General features: G+C 33.9%; 1 protein-coding gene across 1 annotated transcript in view; it reads right to left on the bottom strand.

Annotated features, from left to right (window-relative positions):
- Nucleotides 1–538: 538 nt before the first annotated feature.
- The window catches only part of PPP3CB (protein phosphatase 3 catalytic subunit beta), a 39,605-nt gene continuing 13,497 nt past the window's right edge, over nt 539–26,646 (bottom strand). Inside the window, exons 2-12 of the mRNA XM_052639442.1 lie at nt 26,028–26,228; nt 25,204–25,328; nt 22,283–22,394; nt 20,355–20,500; nt 19,951–20,090; nt 19,764–19,841; nt 19,564–19,658; nt 16,697–16,822; nt 9,034–9,111; nt 1,680–1,761; nt 539–936 (exon numbers count right to left, since the gene is read on the bottom strand). Of these exons, the coding sequence (XP_052495402.1) occupies nt 714–936; nt 1,680–1,761; nt 9,034–9,111; nt 16,697–16,822; nt 19,564–19,658; nt 19,764–19,841; nt 19,951–20,090; nt 20,355–20,500; nt 22,283–22,394; nt 25,204–25,328; nt 26,028–26,178 (1,356 nt within the window). The 5' untranslated portion in view covers nt 26,179–26,228 and the 3' untranslated portion in view covers nt 539–713. The remainder of the gene's footprint in view (nt 937–1,679; nt 1,762–9,033; nt 9,112–16,696; nt 16,823–19,563; nt 19,659–19,763; nt 19,842–19,950; nt 20,091–20,354; nt 20,501–22,282; nt 22,395–25,203; nt 25,329–26,027; nt 26,229–26,646) is intronic.

Raw genomic sequence — 26,646 nt, 5'->3', positions numbered from 1 at the left:
TAACAATGACTTAATATCTAATGTTACATTCAGGTTCAGAATGCACAAAGCACAGCAACAAATGCAGCAAACCTTAAAACAAGGTGCTACAAAGTTGCCTCTACATCCAGACAGATAAAGTGCCTGATAGACTGATTTAATTTAACATACTTTTACAGACATACAGCTAACCTAAAGAGAGACAGACAGATTTAGGAAAGCAGCTACATCTGCAGAGGAAGGAAACAGCATGTTACAGACAGTCAATTATACATAGAACATTTGACAAACACCACAGAAAACAAACTTTGGCATCATTTACCAGGGTACAAAACCTTGCACAAATGTTTTGGCAAGTGAAGTGCATAAGTAATGATCTAGGGCTCAAGCAGATTGTTAATTCTAAAATTAACATCTGAAAATATAAGCATAGTCTAATACAATTACATAAATTAAAAAGATAAAAAATAAGAAACTTGGAATTACATTTCCATTTTAAGTAATATGAATATCCTGATTCACATTCTGAAACTGAGGCTTTAAAAAGAAAAGGGTGCATTAGACAAATGAATAAATATTTTAGGCATTATGATATGAGTTACCCCCATATCATTTCATGAAAAGCTGAGAGATTGATCATTATTTTCAATTGAAAAGAATACTGATTCTATCAATTTTCTGCCCTGGTCAGGTTATTAATCCGATACTACCTATCATACAGTATTCTGCTTGTGTCAGCTGCTGAGACAAGAACTAAAAAGCAGAAAGAATTCCCTGCATGCATTATGTGTATTGTTAGCAAAAGAGTGAGGTGTGCCCCAGTCCATCTGAGGCACAGCAAGTTGCATAACATCATTACCACTTTGCAGGGTCTGCCGTCCTCCAGCCAACACTCCACTAGGCAACATCCCTGTGGGAGTCAGGCCCTTGAGTGTCAGCACACTTTCACTCTCCTCCCTAGAGCAGAGAGAGATAACAAAGATCAGAGACTTCCAACAAGTTCCTAGTTAAAAAGAAGGAATGGGGCCCAGATGAAGTCCATGCATATAACTTGTGACATTTGCTGCTACTACCATATTTTCCTCAATTCCAAGATATACATTTTTCCACATTCTAAATGTTTCAGATATGAGGGTATGCTGTACAACTGAGACATATATTGTTTTTCCTGAAAAGTTTACTAAATATATATGAGATTCATCAGCAATAGGTATCATAAAATTGAGAAAATATGGTATTTCATATGCTTTAAAGATAAAATGTCTGATATAAGCGGTTTTGCAAACAACTTTTTAACAACTGACTCATTCGCATGCAGTCTTAAACCTGGTCTTCCTGAATTAACTCCAGGAAGACAATTTGGGGCTCCAGCATAATAGAGTTCCTTTATAGATGAGCAAGTTCATCAGGAACACTCTAAGAAGTGCCCCTTCCTTCTTATTCTGCTCTAACCTTCAGGGTACAGACCTACTACTTTCATCACAGAAGGATAAGAGATAGCAAAGGTGAGCAATAACAAGGAGTCAAAAATGCTAATTTCAGAGAGACTTGTGTCACCATTTTCAACACAGAAATACACAACTTCTTTACAGAAAGAATGCTACTATATTGTTTTTAGATATCAAACAGGACACTGTGTGTAGTAAAGCACAATAAAAGTGATTTCTGCAAGACAAATCATTGGAAAAATGTATCATTACCTGAGAACAGAGAAGACCCTTGCCATCTTGCCAATTGCTCGAATTTTGTTTCTTATGATTTCTTTCCGGGCTGCAGCTGAACCTACTTTCAATGGAATAAATAGAAAGAAAGACTCAAGTTTAGGGCATCCATACTTATACCTGTTTCACGGTCATCTGAACCAACACCAAACCCCTACCACCAGCTCACATGGAGACTAGATGAATTCATGCCAAAAAGCTTCTCCTTCAATGTTTAGCTCACTGCTGGTCTAATATTGGGATCTGATACAGATAAAAATGAAAAGTAATCCACAACTTTGACTCTCACACTACTGACTAATGAGTAAAAGAGCAATGGAAAAGAAACTAGAGTCCAACCTGTACCACAAACCAGAGGGCAAAAAAATGGTAACATTCCTACAGTCTGTCTAACTTTCATGAGAGCCTACAGCATGCAGACTAACAGACTAGAATTGGTAATAGTCTATAGCCTTCTGCTTGGTTAACATAAAAGCCTTTGACATGCAGGCTCGAAATATGCCATCATACTATGACAAAAGAAGCTTCCTTGTTCAAATTTGGTCTGAAATTGTGATATGAAGTGACTACTGGGCAGGTGACCCAGAACTAAGGACCATATCCACATTTCAACAATGTACATCTCAACTTCATGGACTAGAAGTCCTTTAAGGTCATGCAAATATATACAAGCTTTTACACCCCTAGGTGAGTATGACGTAAGGAGAGTGACAATGAGAAAAGACTCCCCAAAAAACATGGCTAAAAAATCCCTAATGCTTCACCTCCAAAGGGTTAGCTGTACTGCCTACCACCAATACAGAAGAGAATATATCGAAATAACTGAATATATGCCTGAAAAAAAGACTCAAAGGTTGTTATCTTCCTTCCCTTGGCCTCCAGAAAGAACAACAATCTCCGTCCTGTTATCTCATATATAGCAACTAGAATCACTCTGGACCCAAGAGTGTGGTTCCTTAGAATTGTGCTTCAACATGATGACAACGCACATATGGAAGCACCATAGTTGAGGAGAAGGTTAAGGAAAGGCTAAGACATTAGACCAAAAGGGGCCTTAGGTATATGGAGGTCTGAACCACCACCAGTCTTTTGAGCTACAGCATCTCATTTAAAATTCAAGCAGTCCACAAGTACATATAATTAAAAACTAAGATGATAACTGGACCTTACTGTAAGTAAACAGAAAAAGAAATCCAATTTCAAAGATGAAAACAAAGGACATATTTTAGAGAAAACAGGCTGCACAACCATGTTTCTGATGCTCTCAGGGTAATAGTATGAGCAATGAAGCTACAGCTTTTACAAATTCGAAATTGTGTGGGTACCATGGTATTACACAGGTATTTTTAAAATGCCAAAAAATTACTTAAAGTTTCAAAATCAATATTAGAATTTGAAGAGACATTAGAGATACTGAAAAACTCAATTTCCTCATTTTATAGACAAAGAAACTAATTTTACTAAGTATCTTGTCCAAGGACATAAGGATAAATTTGATTCTCTTCAAATAAATTTAATATAGATACTTTATTTTTAAATTGATGGAATTTTTTAAATAGCTAGACTGGAGGAGAGGAGTATGGGCACAGGGGAGGATGGCTGTAAGGAGATACACTCATATTTTCAGCTTTAATTATCATATCTATAAAACTGAATGATATGTAAACTATACTTATTTCAAATTAAAAATTCACTGGAATATAAGAACACTTTACAAATCAGGATTTTAAATCAGTCTACAAACACATCATGCATAATATTAAAGTAAATGTCCACAGTAAAATTACTTTGGGGAATAAGACAGACAATCAAACACCCCTAGTCATGCAGGGAAGAGTACAAAACATTACAAATAAGCAAAAGAATGAAATTTTAAAACAAGAGGAATGAAAAAGAGGGAAAAATATTTCCATGCACAGAAAGACAGATATCTTGGAATATGACTTCTAAAAACATCAAATTCTAACTTAGATAAAACTTAAACTAAATTTGCACAAGGCCCAGAGGACTCTGCATAAATATACTCAATGAATACACTAACTTACATGGACATGAGAATAACTTATGAAGTCATATTTCAAAACGATGTTACTCTGTCTGGTCTGTACCTTTTTTATTGCCATATATGAGCCGTTCTTCAGATGGAGAGTCCAGAAAAAAGGAAGTGAATGATGGAGAAAAGGTGGTTGAGACAAATAAAAAGATAGAGATTTAACTTGGCAGTGGTACTGAAGAATGAATGTAGAAAGAAAGGGAGAAAAATGAAGTCCCTCATACTTGAAATTTGAAAAATGTAGTACTGTAGATCTGGCAAATAAGGAGGGATGCCACTGGGTAGAGCTCTAAAGGAAAGATTTCTTAAAAGATATGTGTTCAGAAGAAATTATGGACAGAATGACTATAATATTTGATGAAAGTAGACAAATTAGGGACAGAAAAAAACACGTGAAAACACATAAGACTGATAAAAGACTGTGCTAACAACAATCGCACGTTTATATTAATACCCCTAAGGAAATGTGTCACCCATGGAAGCATGTTAAGTGAAAGGTAATGACACAAATGAGATACAAACTCATGTGGTTCTTCAAGGACACCAAATCTGCAAAATCTGTAGCATACACAGAGAAATGTAGGTAACTTTATAAACTACCTTACCCACTCCCAATAAAGAAAGGCTAAGCCTCCCACACTCTATTATAACAAAAGCCTATAATTTCTTGAAATCAGAATTGTGGAACTTTTGCACATACTCAGGATCAACAGTATGTGCTATCTGTTCCCAATCCAGTCTGGAAGTTTGAGGGACATCTTTTTACACAAATAGCAACAGACTGTTTCAAAGCAAGTAATAGCTCTAAGAGTAGGCAGCAAAGACGTTTCATTTGAGCTTTCCATTGTAATGCTGACATACATGATTCCATTACAGGAAATGCAAAATTTTAGCTTAGTAAAACTATAACACATATGGGTTATCTATTTCCTTTACCAAACTCAAGACAAATATAACTGAAAGAAACAGTATTCATTCTAAATATCATAGAAACCAGTCTTCAAAAATTCCCTTAAATGATTACACAATACCTCTAAAAGGAATGCTATGTGCATTTACAAATGCCATATATTTCTGCAAATTTTTGCCTTCAAAAATAAACCCACAGGTACATTAAACAATACAGAATACCAAAGTCCATCACTTAAGAATAAAGAGTCATTCCTTTGGCCAATTTCAGCCTTGAATATGCAAAAACTACTCTTTTCTTCCTCCCACTGGGAAATCTCCAATCCTATTCTTCCCCTTTCCCCACAGAAAAGCTAAACTCTTATTCTGCCTCCACAGCAATCCCCAACTCAATAAGTTTTCTTCCTAAATCAGGTTTCTCTGCAGGCTCAATCCACAGCACAGTTTCACTGCTGAGCAGGAAAAGGAGAAGGAGAGGACAGAAGGCATGTTATCGTGGTCAAAGGAAAGGAAAAAAGATGGAGTTGAGGGGAAGAAATAAGGGAATATGAATAAGAAAGGGAAACAAATGTAGCTCCAGTAGCTCTTTTCCCAACCTACCCTAGTATCTATCCTAAACTCCTTTCCTTTCCTCCATTACCCAAGGTTCTTTCTCCTTCAAATCACTCTCATTCCTAGACAAACTCACAGATCCATATCCTCAAAACTTTCTTGGAGTCCCTACTCTTAATACTTGGTGAAGCAAAGGTGAAGCAATCTGAAGGAACTGCACCTGCTATGCTGGCAGTGAAGGGAGATCTATTTCTAGTATGCAAAGTCCGAACTCAGTGTATTTTCCCAGAGAAACACTGTCAAAAGTGGTGCCTGTGCTCAGTCGCTTAGTCATATCTGACTCTTTGCGACCCTATGGACTGTAGCTCGCCAGGCTCCTCTGTCTATGGGATTTCCCAGGCAAGAATACTAGAGTGGGTTGCCATGCCTTCCTCCAGGGTATCTTGCAGACCCAGGGATCAAATCTGAGTCTCCTGCATTGGCAGGAGGATTCTTTACCACTAGCACCACCTGGAAAGCCCATAAATGGTGCTTCCCAATTTTTAAAATTACTTGTGAGGAAAAATTTTCATCCTCTCTATTCCCTCATATGGAAGAGAAGATTTTGAGAAGTTAGGTTACTTTCCTAAGATTACACAGCTAGTATAATGGTAGCACCAAGACATCTGAACCACCGATCCTTTTCACTAAACTACAGTGCCTTTTTAATGATCAAATTTGATTCACCTCTGGAGTGTAAGAATGATATAACAAGTTGATAAATAAGTATAATTTTTCATTGATAGAAAAAAATATTGATAAGATGCATAAATTTCATTAGAAGGAATATAATAAAAACTTATATTTATTCTTGGTTGAATTCCCAAAAACAATTGTCTGCTGCTGCTGCTAAGTCACTTCAGTTGAGTCCAACTCTGTGTGACCCCATGGACAGCAGCCCACCAGGCTCCCCCCATCCCTGGGATTCTCCAGGCAAGAACACTGGAGTGGGTTGCCATTTCCTTCTCCAATGCGTGAAAGTGAAAAGTGAAAGTGAAGTCGCTCAGTCGTATCCGACTCTTAGCAACCCCGTGGACTGCAGCCTACCAGCCTCCTCCGTCCGTGGGATTTTACAGGCAAGAATACTGGAGTGGGGTGCCACTGCCTCCTCTGACAATTGTGTCTATCTTCATATAAATCATCAATATCTAAACCAAGTACTATATTAGACTTAACAGACAAATTTTTTCCTTTTTATTACAGAAAGAGGACTAAAGGATCACCTGTCACTACTTCTATTTAACATTATTGATTCGAATTTTTTAAAAGAAATAAAAGATTAAAATGTAGAAAATAACAGTATCAGCCTTATGCAAATGACATTTTTTAAAGTTACGGAAAACAAAATAAAAATTATCGTAGGAAGTAATTCTGCTGATCCAACTTGTTGAACATAAGATAAACCGCCAAATATATAATTATACAGTTAGAAAATACATTAAGAGAGATACCAGTTGCAATAGTAATTAGAATACAAAATAGTGAAATATTAATTTAACTTGGTAATAACAGCTTTTTTCAAAGAAAAAACATAATTTTAAATAAAATAATGATATACTAAATATATTAAAAGGAATAATTATAGTAAATGAATTATATCGTGCAAAAAAATTTTATCTTAGTTTAGAAAATTATACATTATTTTAAAAAACTTTCTAGATTCAGATATAGATAGAATGTAATGCCAATTAAAACTTCTACTATAAAATGAAGAGCAGAAATCAATGAAATTCAAGCCAAGAAAATAACAGAGAAAAATCAACAAAATCAAATATTGGTTCTTTTAGAAGTAGAAATAAAAGTGATACACGTCCCCACCAGCCAGGCTAAACATGAAAATAAAGATTTTTTTGAAATTTATTTTTAGAAATAAAAAATTGGTTGTAAGTACTGAATCATGGATATCAAAATAATAATTAAAATATTATGAATAATAAAAAAACTCTTACTAGATAGTTTACAGAATTTGATATTAACAAAAAACTCTACTGAAAAAAATTAGTGGGATATGCACAAAAATTATTTCATTATATTATTGATCATTATATCAGTATCTATAACACTGTGAACTACAATCTAAACCTAGAACTAATCTTACAACAATGGTAGCAGAACAAGGAAAATAAATATTTAATTAAAACTATTTTAAAATGCTATGGAAAAGACAGATGATGAAATATGTTAGAACTAGAAACTTTTCTACAAAACATCAGAAAGAGAGAATTAAAATAAGGAAAAATAAATATTATTCATTGAAACTTATTATCCCCCCCAAAAGAACTAATATAAGTTAATTTATTTCAGTTAACGAAACTATAAGCCAGAGTAAAAGCACTCACTGCCTGCCACCAACAGATGGCAACAGCAGACATGTATATAGTCACTCTGTACTTTGAACAAACAGAATTAAAACAGTTTAAGAACTGAACCTGTTTGTAAGTAAAGATATTTCTAAAAAAACAAAAAAAAAAGCAAGGGGAAGAAATTGAACTAAAAAAAAAATAGTAAAGATATTTCTAAATAGCTTTATTCAGATTTTACTTGTTAAGTGGTCACCTGAGAGGAAGTTTACACAGCTGGTAAAGCAGATTTCTTCCTTAGCATCATTAGAATTCAAATATATATAAACTAAACCAATGGTAACTTACTTCTAAGTAAAAATGACCAAAACCCAATTAGGTGTGCCTGTGAAAAAATAGCTCTATGGATTCATTGCTAGAAACACTTCATATTGGTCCAATTCTTATGTAATTTGGCAGTTCACAGCTAAAATAATGAAGCTAAAATTCTTCATACTCATTATTAACTCTGTAATTTTCTTCAAGAAATTTATTCCAAGAAGGAAAATTAAAACTATTGTATGACTATGTTTATTGCATGCTATTCATAATAAAGATAATTTAAAGCAACCCAAATGCCAAACAACATAAGATTAACTACAAAGATTATGGTATAGTAATATATAAAAATATGTAGGTGTCTAATTTTACCACTATGTAGACCATGTTCAATACATGGGAACATTTATATACTGATTAAAACTATGAAAAATATGCTGCAGCAAAGATGTGAGGGGCAGATGGAAGGAAATAAAGAGTTTTCAGCTTATAAATTATTTATATTTTTTGTTTATCCAATTAACGCAATAAATATTTAAGTTCTAAATAAAATCTTCAAAACATAAAAAGAAAAGTAATTTTGCTTCTATTGTAGTAGTTTATACTATAAATGTGCATTAGATACACAGGCTGGCTGTCTTACATAACAACTAATAACCATGTATAACTTTGTTTCTACGAAAAAAAGGGCTTTCTGAATCTTAAACTAAACAAGAGGTTTCTTAGAACATAACCACTCAAAACTGGGAACAGCTTATTTTGATTTTTGAAAAGAAGAAGTGACAACAACACTATGTATTCAGGTGTTTCTGATGCATTAAGAATATAGTACCAATGAAACAAAAAGCATTTTTATCCTCCCTTCTAAGTAGTGTCCATATTCATGAAGAACCACATTCTTTTAGCACTTCAATTTTCTTTTCCTTCTGTTCTCTTTCAAATTTCCCCTTTCCCAAAATTCATTTTCTTCCCCGTATCAACAGAAAAAAAAATCACTAAAATTATTTTAGCGTCTTAAATAATATCTGAAAAAAGTGACTTGTCACTTATCACATAGTATAGCCATTTGAGAGCAATGACTATAATTTACAAGAGTATATTGAAATTGGGCAGTTAAACAATAGCATTTCACAATAAAAAACAGTAAAATAAATAGTCATACCATCAAACTGGTCTTCGCCTTCAGTCATAAGTTCATCATCAGAGCAAATACTCAGAACGTTTACCAACATTTCTGTCACTATTAAAAACAAATGTTACACATTAGCTGATTACATTCAACTATCTACATGTATACAGGGCAACCATTTATATAAATGATCACATGATTTATAACACAAGATTAACACATTTAGATAGTAGAAGTGATGGAATTAAAAAGCTATATGGGCTTTCAAACTGAAAGAAATCAAATGGCTAACAAGCCTGAGAGAGATTCTTTATGGAGTAAGTAATCAGGTGCCTGGGGAGGGTGGGGGGAGCAGCCCACACAGGGATAAGTACACGGATGAATAACATCTAAACATATACATTAATTTTTCATTATGGATACAACATTAAGGAGTCGGAAAAAAACAATGGCACAGTTTCATTGTTTTAAAAAGTGTTAGCATTCAATCTTTTAAAACCTGGCTCTAGCAATTCCCCTGAAACTTAATCTTAAGACTACTAATGACTATCTAACAACTAGAACCGACGTTTCTTTTTTAGGCTTAATTCTCCTTCATCATTCTGCCTTCTCTTTTCCCTTGCTTTCCAGAAGTTTACTCTTCTGGTTTTTCTACCTTTTAGACACTTTTTTCCCCTGAATCTTCTTTTTGTATCTTCAATCTCTTGGTGATTCCATCCATTCCCATATATTTTCAAGTATCACCTTTTGAGGATGATTCTGAAGTCTTTACTGCCAGTCTCTACCTCCCCTTAAATTTCTGGATTTCTTTGCTGGTTTTATTGTCAGCTGTTTCACACTATCTGTATATTGTCTGTTTCCCCTGCTGCTGCTGCTGCTGCTGCTAAGTCGCTTCAGTCGTGTCTGACTCTGTGCGACCCCAGAGATGGCAGCCCACCAGGCTCCCCTGTCCCTGGGATTCTCCAGGCAAGAACACTGGAGTGGATTGCCATTTCCTTCTCCAATGCATGAAAGAGAAAAGTGAAAGAGAAGTCACTGAGTCTTGTCTAACTCTCAGCGACCCCATGGACTGCAGTCCACCAGGCTCCTCTGTCCATGGGATTTTCCAGGCAAGAGTACTGGGGTGGCGTGCCATCCTATAATGGAACTTCCTGAGCACAAGGTGTTGTTCTGTTTACTCCTGCATCCCCAGAGCCATGCACATGAGAGGCATCCAGTAAATATATGACAAATGAGTAAATAAATAAAGGTACAAGCAAACTTCAATTAATAAATAAAAATGTCTATTGAGTATTAGCCCCTGGATATCCTGACAACACCTAGAAAAGAACACATTCAAAACAAAATTTAATACTGCCCCTATTGTTTCTCCTAATAAATATATTAATAGGATACTATATGCCAGGCACTGTGCTAAAGCTTTGGGATTCAGATATAAAAGGTTCAGTCTTGACCCTCCAAAAGCTTACTAACTACTAAAGGATATATAGTTATAAATAAATATATATATATATATATAAACTATCACAAAAATGCAATGAGCACTATGCTCTAAGTATGCAGAGTTATGCACAAGATCTGCTGAAGAAAAGCAGGCTTTTGGTTTGGAATAGAAATTGGCCAGGTGGAAGTGGCAGATAAGGCATTCTAAACAGAAATTAGAAAAAGTAAGCAACAGTCAATAAATCAGTGGAATAAAATTAAGGAGTCCAGAAATAGAACAATTCAGTGGGGAAAGAATAATTTTTTCAACAAATGGTGCTGGGACAAGTGGATATCCACATACAAAAGGATGAAGTTGGATCCCCACTTTACAACACACACACACACACACACACACAGTAAATCAAAAAGGATCTAGTACCTAAATGTAAAAGTTGGTCAAACTATAAAATTTTTAGAAGAAAACACAGAGGCAAATCTTAATGAGCTTGGCAATAGTTTCTTAAATATAACACCAAAGCACAAGCAACAAAAGAAAAAATAAAGAGGACTTCATCAAAATTAAAGACTCTTGTGCTTCAAAGAATATCACCAGGAAAGTAAAAAGATAATTTACACAACAAGAGAAAATATTTGCAAATCATATATCTGATATGGGACTCACCTTTAAAATATACAAAGAACTCTTATAATTCAATAGTAAAAAGACAAATAATCCATTTAAAAATGAACATTTCTTAAAATAAGACATGCAAATGTCAAATAAGCACATAAAAATACACTCAATGTCATAAATTAGAGAAATGAGATACAATTTCATATCCAATATGATGGCTATAATAAAAAAAGATTTTAAAAAAGTATTGGCAAGTATAAGGAAAAACTAGAAACACTATACACTGCTGGTAGGATTATAAAATGGTATAGCTGCTTTGGAAAACAGTTTAGCAGATCCTCAAAACGTTAGACATAGAGTTATCATATCATCCAGCAACACTATTCTCAGTTACATATCTAAGAAGAATGAAAACATATTGTACAGGAATATTCATCCTAGCATTTTTCATAGTAGTCAGAAAGTAAAGAGTACCAAATGTCCATCAGCTGATGAATGGATAAACAAAATATGGTATATCCATACAGTAGAATATTATTTTGTCATAAAAAGGAATAATGTATTGACTCAGGCTACAACATGGATAAACCTTAAAAATATTATAGAAACAAGTCAGTCACAAAAGACTACATACTGCATGATTCCATTTATATGAAATTTCCAGAACAGGAAAACCTATGCAAACAGTAAGCAGACAAGTGGTTGCACAGGGCTGGAGAGAAGATGTGGAGGGAACTGGCAACTGCTAATGGACACAAGGTTTCTTTGAGAGGATCATGAACATATTTCAAAACTGATTGTTGTGACAGACACATAACTCTGAATATACTAAAAATCAGTGAAGTACACAATGGAAATAGGTTAATTGTATGGTATTTGAATTATACCTCAACAAAACTGTCATGAAAAAATAAAGAAAAAGTATTAAGGCATGAAACTTGAAAGAGCATATACATATAGTACATTCAGGAAGTTGGCTATGCTGTTTCATGGCTGGAACATAGAAAACATGAAAGAAAACAACAAAAAAATATGAAGGTGAAGAGAAACTAGGCAAGGTACAAAGACTTCATGTGACAGGTTAAGGTTTATCTTGAGAGTTACCAGGGTCATTTACGGTTACTAAATACTAGTTTCTATGTGTGTACTGCTTTCCATCTAGAAGCTTTGCTGTGAAGGAAAGGCAAGAGAATCATAGCATAATAGTGGTCAATGAAAGATATCAGATAGGGGAAATGTTATTTTTTATTTAAAGATCAGATATATTTGAACATTTTACAAAAGAGCTTAGTAGAGAGAGTCTGAAGATAGAGAACACCTAAGTAATAGAGTAAATTTCCTGAAAAAGCAGAAGGATAATGGAGTATAAGAACAAGTCAGAAACAGTAGCCCTGGATTGAAGGGTCACATTTTCAACAGGCTAAGAATTCAAGATGAGTGCAGTTTATCAGGATGGTCTAGTGGTTAGGAATTCATGTTTTCACTACCAAGAGTCAATCCCTAGTTGGGGAACTATGATCCCCAAAAGCCATGCAGTATAGCTCCCCCCAAAAAAGATGAGTGCAGTTTAGAAAGCAGGGGAACAGTAAGCAGAAAAAGCTTCCATAGATGGTATGTGTTTTGTCTGACAGTAAGGGAAGTGGCTAGAAAAAGAAAATGTTTAAGTTAAAAAAAAGAATTTTAGAATACATCCTGGTGGCAATAAGTGAGGAAGGAGACTAGTGACATAAAGATGTCTGGGTACTACTGAGAGCCTAGCTAATGGTAGAAATCAAAGGGTGATAGCAAATCATTGTTGTTGTTGTTTAGTCACTAAGTTGTGTCCAACTCTTTTGCAACCCCACAGACTATAGTCCACAAGGCTCCTCTGTCCATGGGATTTTCAAGGCAAGAATGCTAGATTGGATTCCATTTCTTTCTCCAGGGAATCTTCCTGACTTAGGGATCAAACCCACATCTCCTGTATTGGAAGGCAGGTTCTTTATCACTAAGTCACCAGGGAAGACCCAAGGCTATATAAATATCTCCAGTAGCACTCTATATCCTAACTGTAAAAATGGAGAAAATGGATAGTTAGACTTTACTAGGGCTAAGATTTATAGGACAAAGTAGAAAAACAAGAGAGAAAAGAGTTTGGGGTTGGTGGGCTACAGTCCACGGGTCGCAAAGAGTTGGACACGACTGAGCGACTTCACTTTCACTTAAGAAGAAAGAAAGGCAAAAGGGCATTAGATTAAAAAGAAAACAACACGGTCAAAGGCCTAGCAATCCCAATGAAGACGAAAAGCAGCTATAACTGAAGTGAGGGGTTGCTAGAATAATAGTTCTCATCAGTGTGTGTTAACGGCACTATCATTACCACACTCAAAACATCCAAGCCAAATTCAATCATTCCCTCCTCTTAAACAAGCAATCTTGTTAAGTCTCACTGATTCTACTTTTACAGTTCTTGGAGTTCTCCCATACTTTCCATTCCTAATGTTAACAGGGCTTCATTATGTTTCTGATTCCTGATGATGTTTCATAACAGGTCTTCCAATCTCTAGTCTTTCTTCCAGTTCATTTCACCAGAGTAATTTTTCTAAATGACTATCATGATTATTTTCTGTTGCAGTTACATCCCACCATTTATCAAAGTTCCAGATTCTCTGTTTAAATATGATCAAAATCCTCCTGATCTAATTTTGACTTTCCTTCTTTTTCTACTATTATCCTTCATACATTACTTTCTAATGTATGAAGAGGCTTCCCTGGTGGCTCAGATGGTAAAGACTCTGCCTGCAATGTGGGAGACCCAAGTTCAAACCCTGGGTTGGGAAGATCCCCTGGAGAAGGGAATGGCAATCCACTCCAGTATTCTTGCCTGGAGAATCCCAAAGACAAAGAAGCCTGGCAGGGTCCATGGGGTTGCAAAAAAGTCAGACACGACTGAGCGATGAACATTTCATTTCATCTTTCATACATTACTTGCTAATCAAATTGAACTCCTAAACATTTGTCAGTGACCTTATAATTTCTTCCTGTCAGACTCAGCCTTGGGAAGTACCTCCTCCTAAAACTGCCTTGCTCACATCTACCTGCACAATTCCAACATTCTTTAACCCCCAGTTCAATGCTACTTTAATCTCTCTGATAGATAGAATCTTCTTTCTCCTGTTAATTCCAAAAAAATCTGGTAAATGAACAAATCTTACATAAATGACGTTCTATGGCAGATCACACCATACTGGATTCTCTGAAGCAGAGGTTCTTAAATTGAGGCCAGTAAACCTGACGGCATTACCAATTCGCTTCAGATCTATGAGCAACCTCAAAATGTTACATACGTAAAGACTGTACATGTATTTCGTACATGAAATTTTCTGGGTGGTGTAAGTCTCTAACTTCTACCATGTTCTCAAAAGGGTTTTAATCTTATCTCTGAGCTTCATTCTATAACATTTATAGATACAAAAAATAACAGCTGAGATCTGATTCGAAACAACTGAGGTATGGGATAGGGAGCAGTGGATGGGGATATAAATGACACAGTATTGGCCATGATTTGATAACTGTCAAAGCTGAATAATTGGTACATAGTAATTCATCATATTATTTGCTCTACCTTTTATATGCTGCAAGTTTTATAACATAAGAGTTTTTAAAAATGAAATAAAAAGTCCACAAGAGGTTAAAAAACTACTTTCACCTAACTCTGGGATTAAACCAGCCTCCAGGGAAGCCTCTGGCTAGGTTAGTTGCTTCCCAGGGACTAGATCAGAGTCAAACTGGTTTTCTCAGTGTGGAATCCAATGAAGAGTCATTTGCAGATTTTCACACCAAAAGAAAATTTTCATTAGAATGAAGAACTAAATAGGCTATTTAAACAGCTAACGTGTATTAAAATGGAAAAATATGCAAAGAGTTTAAGAAAATTTTCTTACTGTGTTCAACACTGGTTAGAATTCTATTTGTGTATAATGTTCAAATCTGAAATTCTGATTTTAGAAAGATATGACTAATTTAGAGAAGATCCACAGAAAAACAACAAAAATGGTCAGATAGTTTGAATACTTCCTCACAATAAATAGCTAAGATGATGCAGAGTGGCAAAAAAGAACAAAAGATCACTTTGTAGCAGACTCCAAATATAGGATCACTGAAAGGAATCCACTTTCACTTATGAGAGATCCATAGAAACTAGATTTAAGTTTTCTCATCTCTCAAAAGGAGTTAGACTACATGATTGTGATCACTGAGAGATCTAAAGTTCTATCTAAAACCAGGGCAAAAATCAGATGCCCTGGTTTTTGACAGGTGCATTAGTTGAGGAAAACCTATTAACTTCTCTTTGTTTGAATACTCATAGCATAAACATTTAGATTAGATATAATGAACTACTTCCTTTTTCGTGGAGGCATCAGAAAATCAAATTAGAAATATCCATTTTCCTCCTACCTATCTTCCCTGCTTTCCCCACCCTCAATCCCACTCATACTACATTAAAATAGTTGTGCTCCAGTCTAGCCTGGAGGCAGAATAAACAAGATGAATTCTTAAATTCCCTTTAGCCTGATGAGGCTATGATTGAACTATTTCTCATATACCAAAGATAGAAGGTTATAAGTGTAATGCATCCCTTGCACCTAAGCCCTTTACTGGCCCCCTTCTCAATTGCTAAAGTGGGTAATTCTATCTCCATATTAATGTTGACCTACGGAGTAACTGATGAAGCCCAAAGGGAATCTGCAAAAAACCTGTTGAACATACAGTTTAAGTAGTAACTCTGAATTTTAGAACCAAAAATGCCTTGGCAGAAGTAACATATCTCAGGCAGAAAGGAACATTTTGTAACATAGAGGAGGTGAGAAAAAATAGAGAGGGATATAGAACAAAATGTTTTACAATCATATCTGTACTCTAATACTCATATTCCACATACGGAAACTGAGGTATTGCCTCATGGGAAAATTAACACTAAAATGGAAAAAGAAGAATGTGATAAAGTAAGGAAGTCTTAAGAACTCTACAGAACTAAAGTAAAAATCAAAAATAAAACCTCTTAAATAGTATTTATGCTTTTTTAAGCCTATTAAGTACATACTAATAAGAATCTCTAAATTATCAGGAAACCATTACCACTAAAATTATATACATATAATATATTGCTCCATATAGGAGAAGAAATATTAGGTCAGAACCTGAATTTCTCTTTATCATTTCTGACAGTACAGAGCTGCTACAAAATGACTAATACTGCCCCAAATGGAGGCTATTAAATTCTCCCATGAATTGCCATGACATCACCAAGAGCGATGTTAAAATATGCAAAAGCGTCAGTTCCAAAGCAAAGCCATCTCTCCGTTACTTCATAAAAGATTTAAGCTAAAGAAAAAAAGAAAGAAAACCCAACAGCTGAAGACAACATCAGGCTATTTATAAGTCTTCTCCCAGTCCCCCAGACACCCTCACATGGGGGCTGTAAACAGCTAACTAAAATATCTTTGAGGCTCTCATATCCACACCCACTGACACAAGCAGAGCTGTATCCACAGTGAAACTAGACTTCAGCTCCCTTTAGCAAGTAGTATGTGCCTGCAGTAGTAAACTGGAATAAATATAACAGTGTAACAATTTTTTAAAAAACAAAAATCATACCTTTTTCTCCAACAAACGGTAAAGACCATGTGAAAACATCCATAAAATTGGGCAACCAATAAGGATGTGGAGAACAGTTAAACTGTCGAATATTCATCACATTATTTTCATACTTTAATACAGCAGCTGCAAGATAAGTTTGAATGTCAATGTAACAATTTGTCTTTAACTCCAAAAGTCTAAAACACATAAAAGCAGAAAAAATATCTTTTAAGGGGGGTGGGAAATCAAGGGGTGAGTGGAATGAAGGGTACCAGAGAGAGGTAGGAACTAATTTTTAGTAGTAATACACTTTTTGCTTCCAACACAGTTTTATGTAGAACATAGTCAGATCTTTACTTGTTATTATTAATGAAATTCCCAATCTTTCTAGAATGCTTGTTGTACTTTATAATCCAATACAAATAATCCAACATGCATGTTTATTAAATCCAAAATTGTGAGAACTCAAGTTTTTTTGAGGAAACACAGAACAGCAATGAGCAATTTTCTAGGTCTAAGAGTTCATACAAGTTGGAGGAATTTAAGAGGGTCTTTTTAGTTGCAGGCAACCTGAAAAGGACAACTAAATGGAAATAAAGCAAGAAAAAAAAACACAGAGAAGAAAAAGAAACATTTGGAACATTTTATTTATGAATATATGAATGTACTTATTTCATGTACTGTAAGAAATCAAGTGAAACTACTAAAAAGAAATATTTCACTTCATTTAGAAAAAAATTCATTAAAATACCAAAACAGAAAAACTCAAAGGTAACATACTCATCTCAATTTCAAATATCTTTCTAAAGCTTCATAAGTTGATATAAATAATACCTTAAATTAACCTGATAAAGATTTCAGGCACTGGTTATATTATTTTATGGAACATTGGATTAATGGGCTAGATTCTAATCTAAACTACAGTATATACCATATGTGTAATAGTAAATTATTTAACTAATCTGTTTCTCATTTATAAAACATCCTGCCTATCTCAGAAGTTTAAGGTCAGAGAATAGAATTCACGTGAAAGTACAAAAAAATATAAAATGTTTGGCAGATACTATAATAGTTATGTGCTTACTTTTTTTTCATTTTAATGTAAAGGACTGAAATGTATGTATTAAATTCCATGATTTGGGATTCTAGCTAATATAGAGTCAAAATACGCTTGTTTCTCTGATGAAATTCCCATGAAATAAATGTACGTCAAATTTAGCCTCAGAAATTAAGGACTTGATACCAAGCTTTTAATTTAAAAAAAGAGAAAGATAAAGAATCTAGAAAATTGCCCTATAGATGGAATGAAACATTATGAACATGTCCCGTACCATGTAAGCACTCAAATCATTAACACCATGTACAGAATCAGCACTACCAAGAGACATTTGATTTTGACAAGACGGATTGAATGGTTTGAGTTTCTTTTTGGAGTACTAAGAAAAGTATCCCTTGATCTCCTGAGTTAAACTGACAAAGGACAACCAATATGGCAGTAATCAACTGAGCACTGAACACTAGTTCCTTTAATACTAACAAAGGGAGGTTACAGGTACAAAGTTAAATATAACAAATCAATCTGGAGAATGGAGTCCAAACTTAGATATATTTTTCCTTAAAAATGAAGCCTTGCTTCATTAGGTATCTTTATAGAAGTTTCAAATTTTATAAAACAAGATTTAATTTAAAAGATTATCTTAGCACTGGTATAATCCTTGGAGGCATTATAGTTTCTAAAGACCACCAACTCGGTTAATCTCTATGGTATAGTTGTTTTGGTAATTAATACAGTATGGAGTTCTTACAGCATACCCTGTATCCAAGCTATTTGATAGCCTGCTACTGCTACTATCTGATCTCAGGTAAATGTTTTAACCTTTTAACTATCACCTATAATCTTCCAAAAACTCTATTTTGCTCCTCTTTTGAACTCAAACCCATATTTAGCAATGACCTCATTAAATGTACTTTAAAAAATCTTTAACCTTCTGTTCTTTCCTCCTGGCACAACCACTCCTGTCTGACCTTGGGAACTATGGCATAGTCAACTGAATTCCTGACATATCAAGACAGAATAGGAGCTGGTTTCTTGATTTCCTCTTCTGAAAATGTGAACTGCCTAAACATACTTAAGCTCATCTTCAATGTCCTTGGCACACACTTAACTAGATTAAGATCCTTTGGTATTATCTCTCAATGAATTATGTTCCAAGTTAAAGGAAATCCAGTTGTAACAGACAGATCAAATTTGGAGGGAAGGAGGTGGAATATAAACCACTAGAAAAGAAGGTAAATTACAAAGACATAAGAAAAAAAAGGAAGAAAGAGCAGTAAAAAGAAAGGAAAGGGGAGACTGTCTTCCTGAAAGAAGGTTGGACTGAGTTAATTAAAGGTTCAATTACAAATCATCATGGGGCAGTGGATAAAAAATTAGAGAATAAGAAAGGAAAAGAAAACCTACCTCAGTGGACATAAAACAAGAAACATGATAAACAACCATACAGTTCAAATACATGAAATGGTCAAAGGAGCAGCAGCAGCTTTATGCAAGCAAGAAAACATTCTCTTGATTATAAGAGAAAAGATTTAAGAAAGGGGAGTTTGAGAAAATCATGTGCATTTTTACTTGACAGAGTTATCTCAGAATATTCTTTCACAGGCAGTTTTCGTGAATGACAAAGCTGTGAAATGGTAACGTGACTTAAGTTTCACATTTTGGATTTTCATTTCTTGTCCTCTCCCCTCCCTTATATCTTATATTTTTTCATAAAGAGATTTGGATAGTTACAGTTTCAAACAATGCCCCTTTTCTACTATATTTTCAAAAAATAAGTCAATCAAAATACTAAGTTGTTTAACAATTTTTTTTATCAACAACATCTTACCTTTATTATTGTAGACATCTAAGTAATTAGGTGCCGAAAAAATTGTTATTAATGAAGGGAACCCTGTAGTTTGACTTTTTCTGTACATTCTATAGCTGCAAAACAAATAACTTAATATGCATCGTAAAGCATCAATCATGGTTACTAAGTTTGATTTGTACATAAGGTGTTAATTTGGGTTAGGGAAACAGAGTTCTTACCCTGCATCTTGAGCTTCATGAGCTCTAATAATCGATAACAAATTATTGTTTTGCAAAAATTCACACACTGCTGGATAGCTGTGGGGAAAAAGAGAAAATTAAGTAAAATAATGACTTTCTATATATAATGAAAGCATACGCTATTTTAACAACTAAAATGTGATTAAGCTTGAATATTTTTCCTTACTTATAAAAATACGAACATCCTCGAACTGTATTGTGACTAAAATGTTCCTGTGATTTTTCATTTCCAAAATCTTCAGAAGGATCGGACCATAGCAAGTCACACATTGGTCCAAATGCAGGTGGCTCTTTGAATCTATCTAACTGTGAAAGAAAGAAAAGAAACAAAGAGCAGAAATAACTTGTCAAAAGTGAGAATGGAATGGACAAAGGAAAGTGGTACCAACTCTGAATACTGTGCATACTACATTGTTCTGAACAGTTAGAAGATATTTTCTTAAAATACCAGTATATTAATTTTTACCATTACCTAATCTTGGCAGTGAAGAGAGGTTTGAAGCTTCTAGTCTCTACTCAACAAAATGCTATAAATAGGAATCAACTCTTGTTACTAAAATATATACTCACTCTCCTAATATCATCCAGTGTGTGTATTTCTGGTGAAAGTCCACCATGAACACAAAGAAACTGTTGGTTTAAAAGTGCAGCAAGAGGCAAGCTATCAAAAGCTTCCATACAAGCTTCATAGACTCTTTCTGAATATTTAATTTTACCTAGAGAAAAAAAATTCAGTAATTGAAAACTGCATCATTTGTTAATCATTTAAAACATATACATGCACATACATAAATGACTATTAAAACCAAGGCAAAAAATTAAAGATATGGATAACAGCCAAGTGGTAGCTAGGGGTGCAGAGTTGGTAAAGGGGTGAGTATCAAAGGCAGCAAGGAGGAATTCATGGGATGATACTTTTCTGTATTGTGACTGTGATGGTAGACAGCTTTAATCATTTGTTAAAGTTGAGAACTAAACACTTCAAAGAGTAAATTTTACTGCATACAAAAATTTTTTTTTAAAAAGGCCAGCATCTTGCCCCATAAGAATCAATAAAGATAAGCAATGTTACTGTACTTACAAAGACAAAATATTTGCACTCCTTAGATTTATTTTGTGTATGCAGCAGATAGTCATAAAATATTACTATAAGTAATAAGTCAAATCTCTAAAGATAGCTCAACTCTTTACCTTTATAGGCTAGGTAAGGCAAAATTAGTACTATACTTAAAGGTAGTGTTAATTATTTTATTCCAGAAGTCAGTGACTACTTTTTTGTTACGGAGAAGACTTAACAAAACAAAACTCAAAGTCCATCCAATTTTAAAAAAATAAAAGATCTTTTTCCTATTTTGGAGGACCAGAGGGTTTCCTTTAGCCTACAATGAACACTTAAAATAAGCAGCAAAGCAAGAAGTTAACGTAACACAAGAAAGAATTAAACTGTCATCTACTTTTAAAAGTCTGTCATACATATTCCTTTGCACCTTTATACTTTTAAATTCCTGGATATTTTATGTTTTTAGTGGGATTTTGCTGGACTGCTTGTTACTTATAAGAAAAAAAGAATTCAGTTCCTATTTCACTGCTTAACACTGTAACATTCAAATATGAGAAGATCTAGCAGTCAGAGATTATAAACTGGTAGTCTGATGACAGACCTGTTTTCCAACACTGCAGTTTAATAAAAACTTTAATTTGATTGCTTTGAGGTCAAGCATGAACTTTCCCGGCCTCATCTTACATTCATTTAAGTTACCCACCCAATCTTTGAAGTTATATCAGAGTTTGCCACTTCTGCCACTACCTGTCACTATATTGATCTTTACTGCATCATGTTTTGCATCTCAGTAATTCTGAAGTTATTTTCTAATTTTAAATCTTAATTCTAAGACTTAATACAGCCATGAGTACTAACAAGTACATAGCTAGGAGATGTGAGAAAAGGTCAAACTCTATACTATATGATTGCTTACAGCTATTAAGATTACCACAGCCATAAAAATTTAAGAGAGAAATGGAATAAATATTGTAGACTAAGACCTTCAATTAATCAACAATGTGTGTATGACACAATCTGCATAATTAAAGAATAAATAAAACAATCTGCAGTGATGACAGGATGATTAATTTGTTAAGAATGTTCATGGCAATGTCTCAATATCGGTGGAGAGAAATCTCCAATGCAACATTTCTTTTCACTTGGTTCATATTCTTCCTGTTAGAAAAAAATAATTCTAAAATTAAAACTATACACAGAGCTCAAAACTGTTCCTAAGTACATATGTAAAAATCAAATTTATTAGGAAATACTGAAATGAAAACATCTGAATAGTATTAAACACCAGAGAACTGTAGACAATCTTCCTGAAAGCTTTACATGTTTGGACACAGAATCTGTTCTTACATGTTGCACTGTAAAATCTTCAAACTCTACTACCCACATCACTCTAAAAGAACCCTGAGGAAGTGAAAATAGTTCTCATGGCAGTACTCACATTCCTGCTTAAAGGTAAAATATTCAGTAAGGTGTCTGCATTCATGGTTGCCTCTCAGGAGAAATAATGTACTTGGATATAGAATCTTCAGGACCCATAAATATAAGACACACTACAAAAGAAAATGTTTCCAGTGAATTAATCTTATATTTTTGTTTAACTAAGCTGTTTGATCTTTGTTTCATTTCCTCTAACCCTATTACCCTTATAATTTCTATTATTCTTCATTATCTTTTTATTATCTTTTTCTCTTTGTCCCTTACTAAAACAAAGCTCCACGAAATTAGGGACTTTGTTTCTTATTCATGCCTGATTTACCACTCAGAAAAGTACCTAGCAAGTAGAAGAGCAGTAAATATTTGTTGAATAAATGAGTCAAATAATTTAATTACTTTAGATTTACAAATTGTTTGCTGTAAAAACAATTAGCAGATTGGTCTCCTCCTTAGGTATACCAATAAATAAAACAGTAACAATGTCAAAAATAAATAGCAACTAATATTTACTGAGTATTCATAATATGCTAAGCACTAATTATTCCTCAAACAACCCTATGAAGTATGTAATATTATCTGTTTTACAAATGAGGAAACAGAAGCAAAGAGCTTAAGTAACTTGTCCAAAATCACAAAACCTCTAATCCTCTGATTTTAAGCATTATGCCATGCTGCCTAATGAAGAGAAAAATCATGTTTTATGTTTACTTTGTTGGTTATGAATGTTGCCTTATATAATTAGGTGCTTATTATCTGAAATGATTCAAAGACAATGTAATTTTAAACAAAAAGAGTATTAGAACAGCAACTATTTTTCTCTAAATACACCTAAGAAACAGACTCATATTTTACTTATTTGGTTTAAAAAAAGGAAAGACTGTTTCATATGTAAATAAGTTTGGTTTACATGATCACATACAAAAAGAAAATACAAACTCTTTATTTTTTTGGCTGCACTGCATAGCTTGCAGGTCTTGGTTCCCTGACCAGGGATGGAACCTGGGTCCTTGGCAGTGAAAGTGTGGAATCCTAACCACTGGACTGCCAGGGAATTCCCACAAACTTTGTTTTAAACAAGTTAAGGTTAACTGAAATGTGTAACACATTTCATTTTATTCACAAGAAAAAAAATAATTAAGCCTGGTAAGTACTTAATAACTACCTGCCCTTTTCACTTATTCTGATTCTTTATTACTTTCCAACAATAAAATGAATTAAAAGAGTCAGCTACAGGGGCTTCCCTGGTGGTCCAGTGGTTAAGACTTACAGTGCAGGGGATGCGGGTTCAGTCCTTGGTGTGGGAACAAAGATCGCACGTGTCAAAAAAACCAAACAGAAAACAAAAACAAAAGTATAACAAATTCAATAAAGACTTTTAAATTGGTTCACATAAAAGAAAAAGCTTTAAAAAAAAGTATTGTTAAAAAAAAAAAGTCTGCTACAAAACCCTCTAATACCAAATGCTCAGTTACCAACTAAGCTTCCTAAAATTGTTCTATTGTTTCTCTCAAAGGCCCGAATCTTTCTATCAAGAAGGGCCAATTTCTAGCTTTCTTGAAGGCTCCAAGGAAAGACTGAGCAGGGCCAATGATGACACTATGAACAGAAAGAACAACTCAGGATAATAAAATTCCCAAGGGAATTTGGATGGACAGAGCCCTGAGCTCCCTTTCCCACAGGATCCTAGCATACCTCAGAACGGAGGTTGAAAACACTAGAGGAGATATGAACAACAGTAACTGGCATAGAAATTCATCAGGTAAGGTTTCAATATCTAGTGGAGGACATGGTTAAAAGCACAGGCTCAAACTGCCTAGTTCCACCACTTACTAACAATATGACCTTGGGCAAGTTATTTAACCTTTTCAAGCCTCAGGCTCCTCTATAACATGGATAAAATAAAAGTACTTACCTCATAACTTTGTTGTAAAAATTAATCAAGTATGTTAACTGCTTAGAATATGCTTGAAACACATTAATACTAACACACCTATTTGCGGAGCTTCTACTCAACAATTTAACCTCTAAGAATTTGTCCTACAGAAATAACTGGGCAAGTATATAAGGATGTATAAATGATATGGTCAACTGAAGCATCAACTGTCATGGCAAAAAACTGGGAACACCTTAAATGCCTAACAATAAGAATTGATCGACTGTGACTAGTTTAGTCAACAGAATACAATGCAGCTATTAAAAATGATGCTGTAAATTTATAATTGAACGGGCATGACATCAGAGCATAGGAATTAATAAAAAAAGGAAACTACAGAACATTATAATAGTTCATTTTCATTTCAAAAAAGGAAAGAAATGCATATGTTAGAAAATACAAATTGTTCTAAATCTTAATTTTTATAATTAGAAAAGTAAAAGGAGCAAAAAGAACAATCTACTATTAAGTGATAATAAACAGGTCATTTTAATGCCTCTCAAATTTTTAAAAGCAGATGAATACTTTCAGAATACACAAAGATTCCATATGATATACTTGGGTCTTAATGGCTACAGGAGGAAATATAGAAGCACTAGAGTTTAAGTGATAAAAGCATTCTATTTTATTTAATTAGAAAAATACAATTAATCTTTTTTTTTTTTTTTTGCATGGCTGAATGCCTTTAAGGACAAGAGAGATAAACAGCATTAGCTCCTCAGGGCCACTAGATAACAGGCAATAAAGGCCACTCGTTTTGCTTATAATTTCCACTGGGAAATGGTAACTACAGTAACACAAAAAAATTAAGAGAACAGTTTGAAAGACAAAAGAGGAATAAATAATAGCTTTACCTAAAAACTTCAGAATATGCAGAGGTATTAATAAGAACCCAATACAGGTAATTTAAAGAACTTATTTTATTAGGAAGTAATAGAAATCATCTATGATAACACTTAAAAGCAAATCAAATGACAGTATATGATTATTACCTCTATACTAAAATAACCTCTGTCCACATAATCACCAAGAAAAAGGTATCGTGTATTAGCAGGTGATCCTCCTACTTCAAAAAGTTTCATCAGATCAAAAAATTGGCCATGGATGTCACCACACACTGAAACAGAAGATTATTAGATATGAAAAAAAAATCTCAAATAACAAATTTTACTTAAATTCTAATTTCGTTTACATAAGAGAGAGCATAAAATTCTATCAAGAAAGGTCTACGACAGAAGCAATCTATGAAGAGTCATGACAGGGATAATGTGCACCCAATTGTTCATGTGCTCAAGATCTAGAACAAGATATAACAAGAGTACTAAAATTTGTAGTAAGTGACAAAATTTTCATCTAAATTTATAAAACTCTTCTTTAGGAAGTCAAGCATGCACACCTTAGGATGGTAAGATTATACTGGTGGCAGTAAAATGTCCATTCTAACTCCATACTTTCTCATGACTTCTAAATGATCATTTTTGGCATCTGATATGGCACTGAGGTATTTGCCCCTGATGACTGAAAGCACAGTAAATAAGTATTTGTTGAATCAAATTCAATGATGGCCGACTCAACTGATGAAACCTTCATAAAAGCATATTAGACTAACTTCTGCACTCAGATTATTTAGGATCATGTCTCTTCATTGAAAACAGGCAAAAACTTTCGTTATAGGAAATAATCTGGAAATTCAAGATAATGTCCATGTAATACTAATTTAGTATATAATATGAATGAAGAAGAAACAGTTTTATAATTAGGTAAGTAAATAATGGTACAGTAAAAAAAATAATATCCAAAACATAAATAAGTGTACCTGTAATTGGAGCCTCTACTTCTATCATGGTTTTCTCTCTCCGAAGAATGGCAGCACCCTCATTGATAATTCTAAGTGCAATTTCTTCATCTACCCGACCTTCTTTTACTAAGTGGTTCTTCAGAACATCAACCCTGGGTATCCCATCCATATCAAATACTTCTTCAGATGTCAAGCGATGTGTTGGGGGGAAAGGAACAGCTGCAATTTTTTTTAATTAAAAAAAAATCACTATTAATATATTAACATAAAAACTAATCAATGGATCTAGGTAAGTAAGAGTCAAAACTGAAAAGCTGAGGTTTTTGTTTTGTTTCTTCATTTACTAGATAGAGGTATTAACTTTTAAAAGCTTTTTTAAAAAGAGAAATCAAATTATACTTCTTTTTAAAAATAATCTATATATAACAACATGAGAATTATTAAGAGAAATGAATTGTCTCACAAAATTACGTTTTTTCAGGATGACTAAAGCTTTTTTTCTTTAAGCCAAACCATTTTTTGATAGAACTCTCAAAACAGATTATACACTCTTCATCTTAAATGAAGTATAATAAATATAACAATATCATATAAGCATAAATAGAAATCCGAAATATAAGGTGACTGACCAACTTCC

The sequence above is a fragment of the Budorcas taxicolor genome, chromosome 5 (assembly GCF_023091745.1).
Source record: "Budorcas taxicolor isolate Tak-1 chromosome 5, Takin1.1, whole genome shotgun sequence".
Taxonomy (NCBI): Eukaryota; Metazoa; Chordata; class Mammalia; order Artiodactyla; family Bovidae; genus Budorcas; species Budorcas taxicolor.
This window is presented reverse-complemented; position numbering and strand designations above follow the sequence as displayed.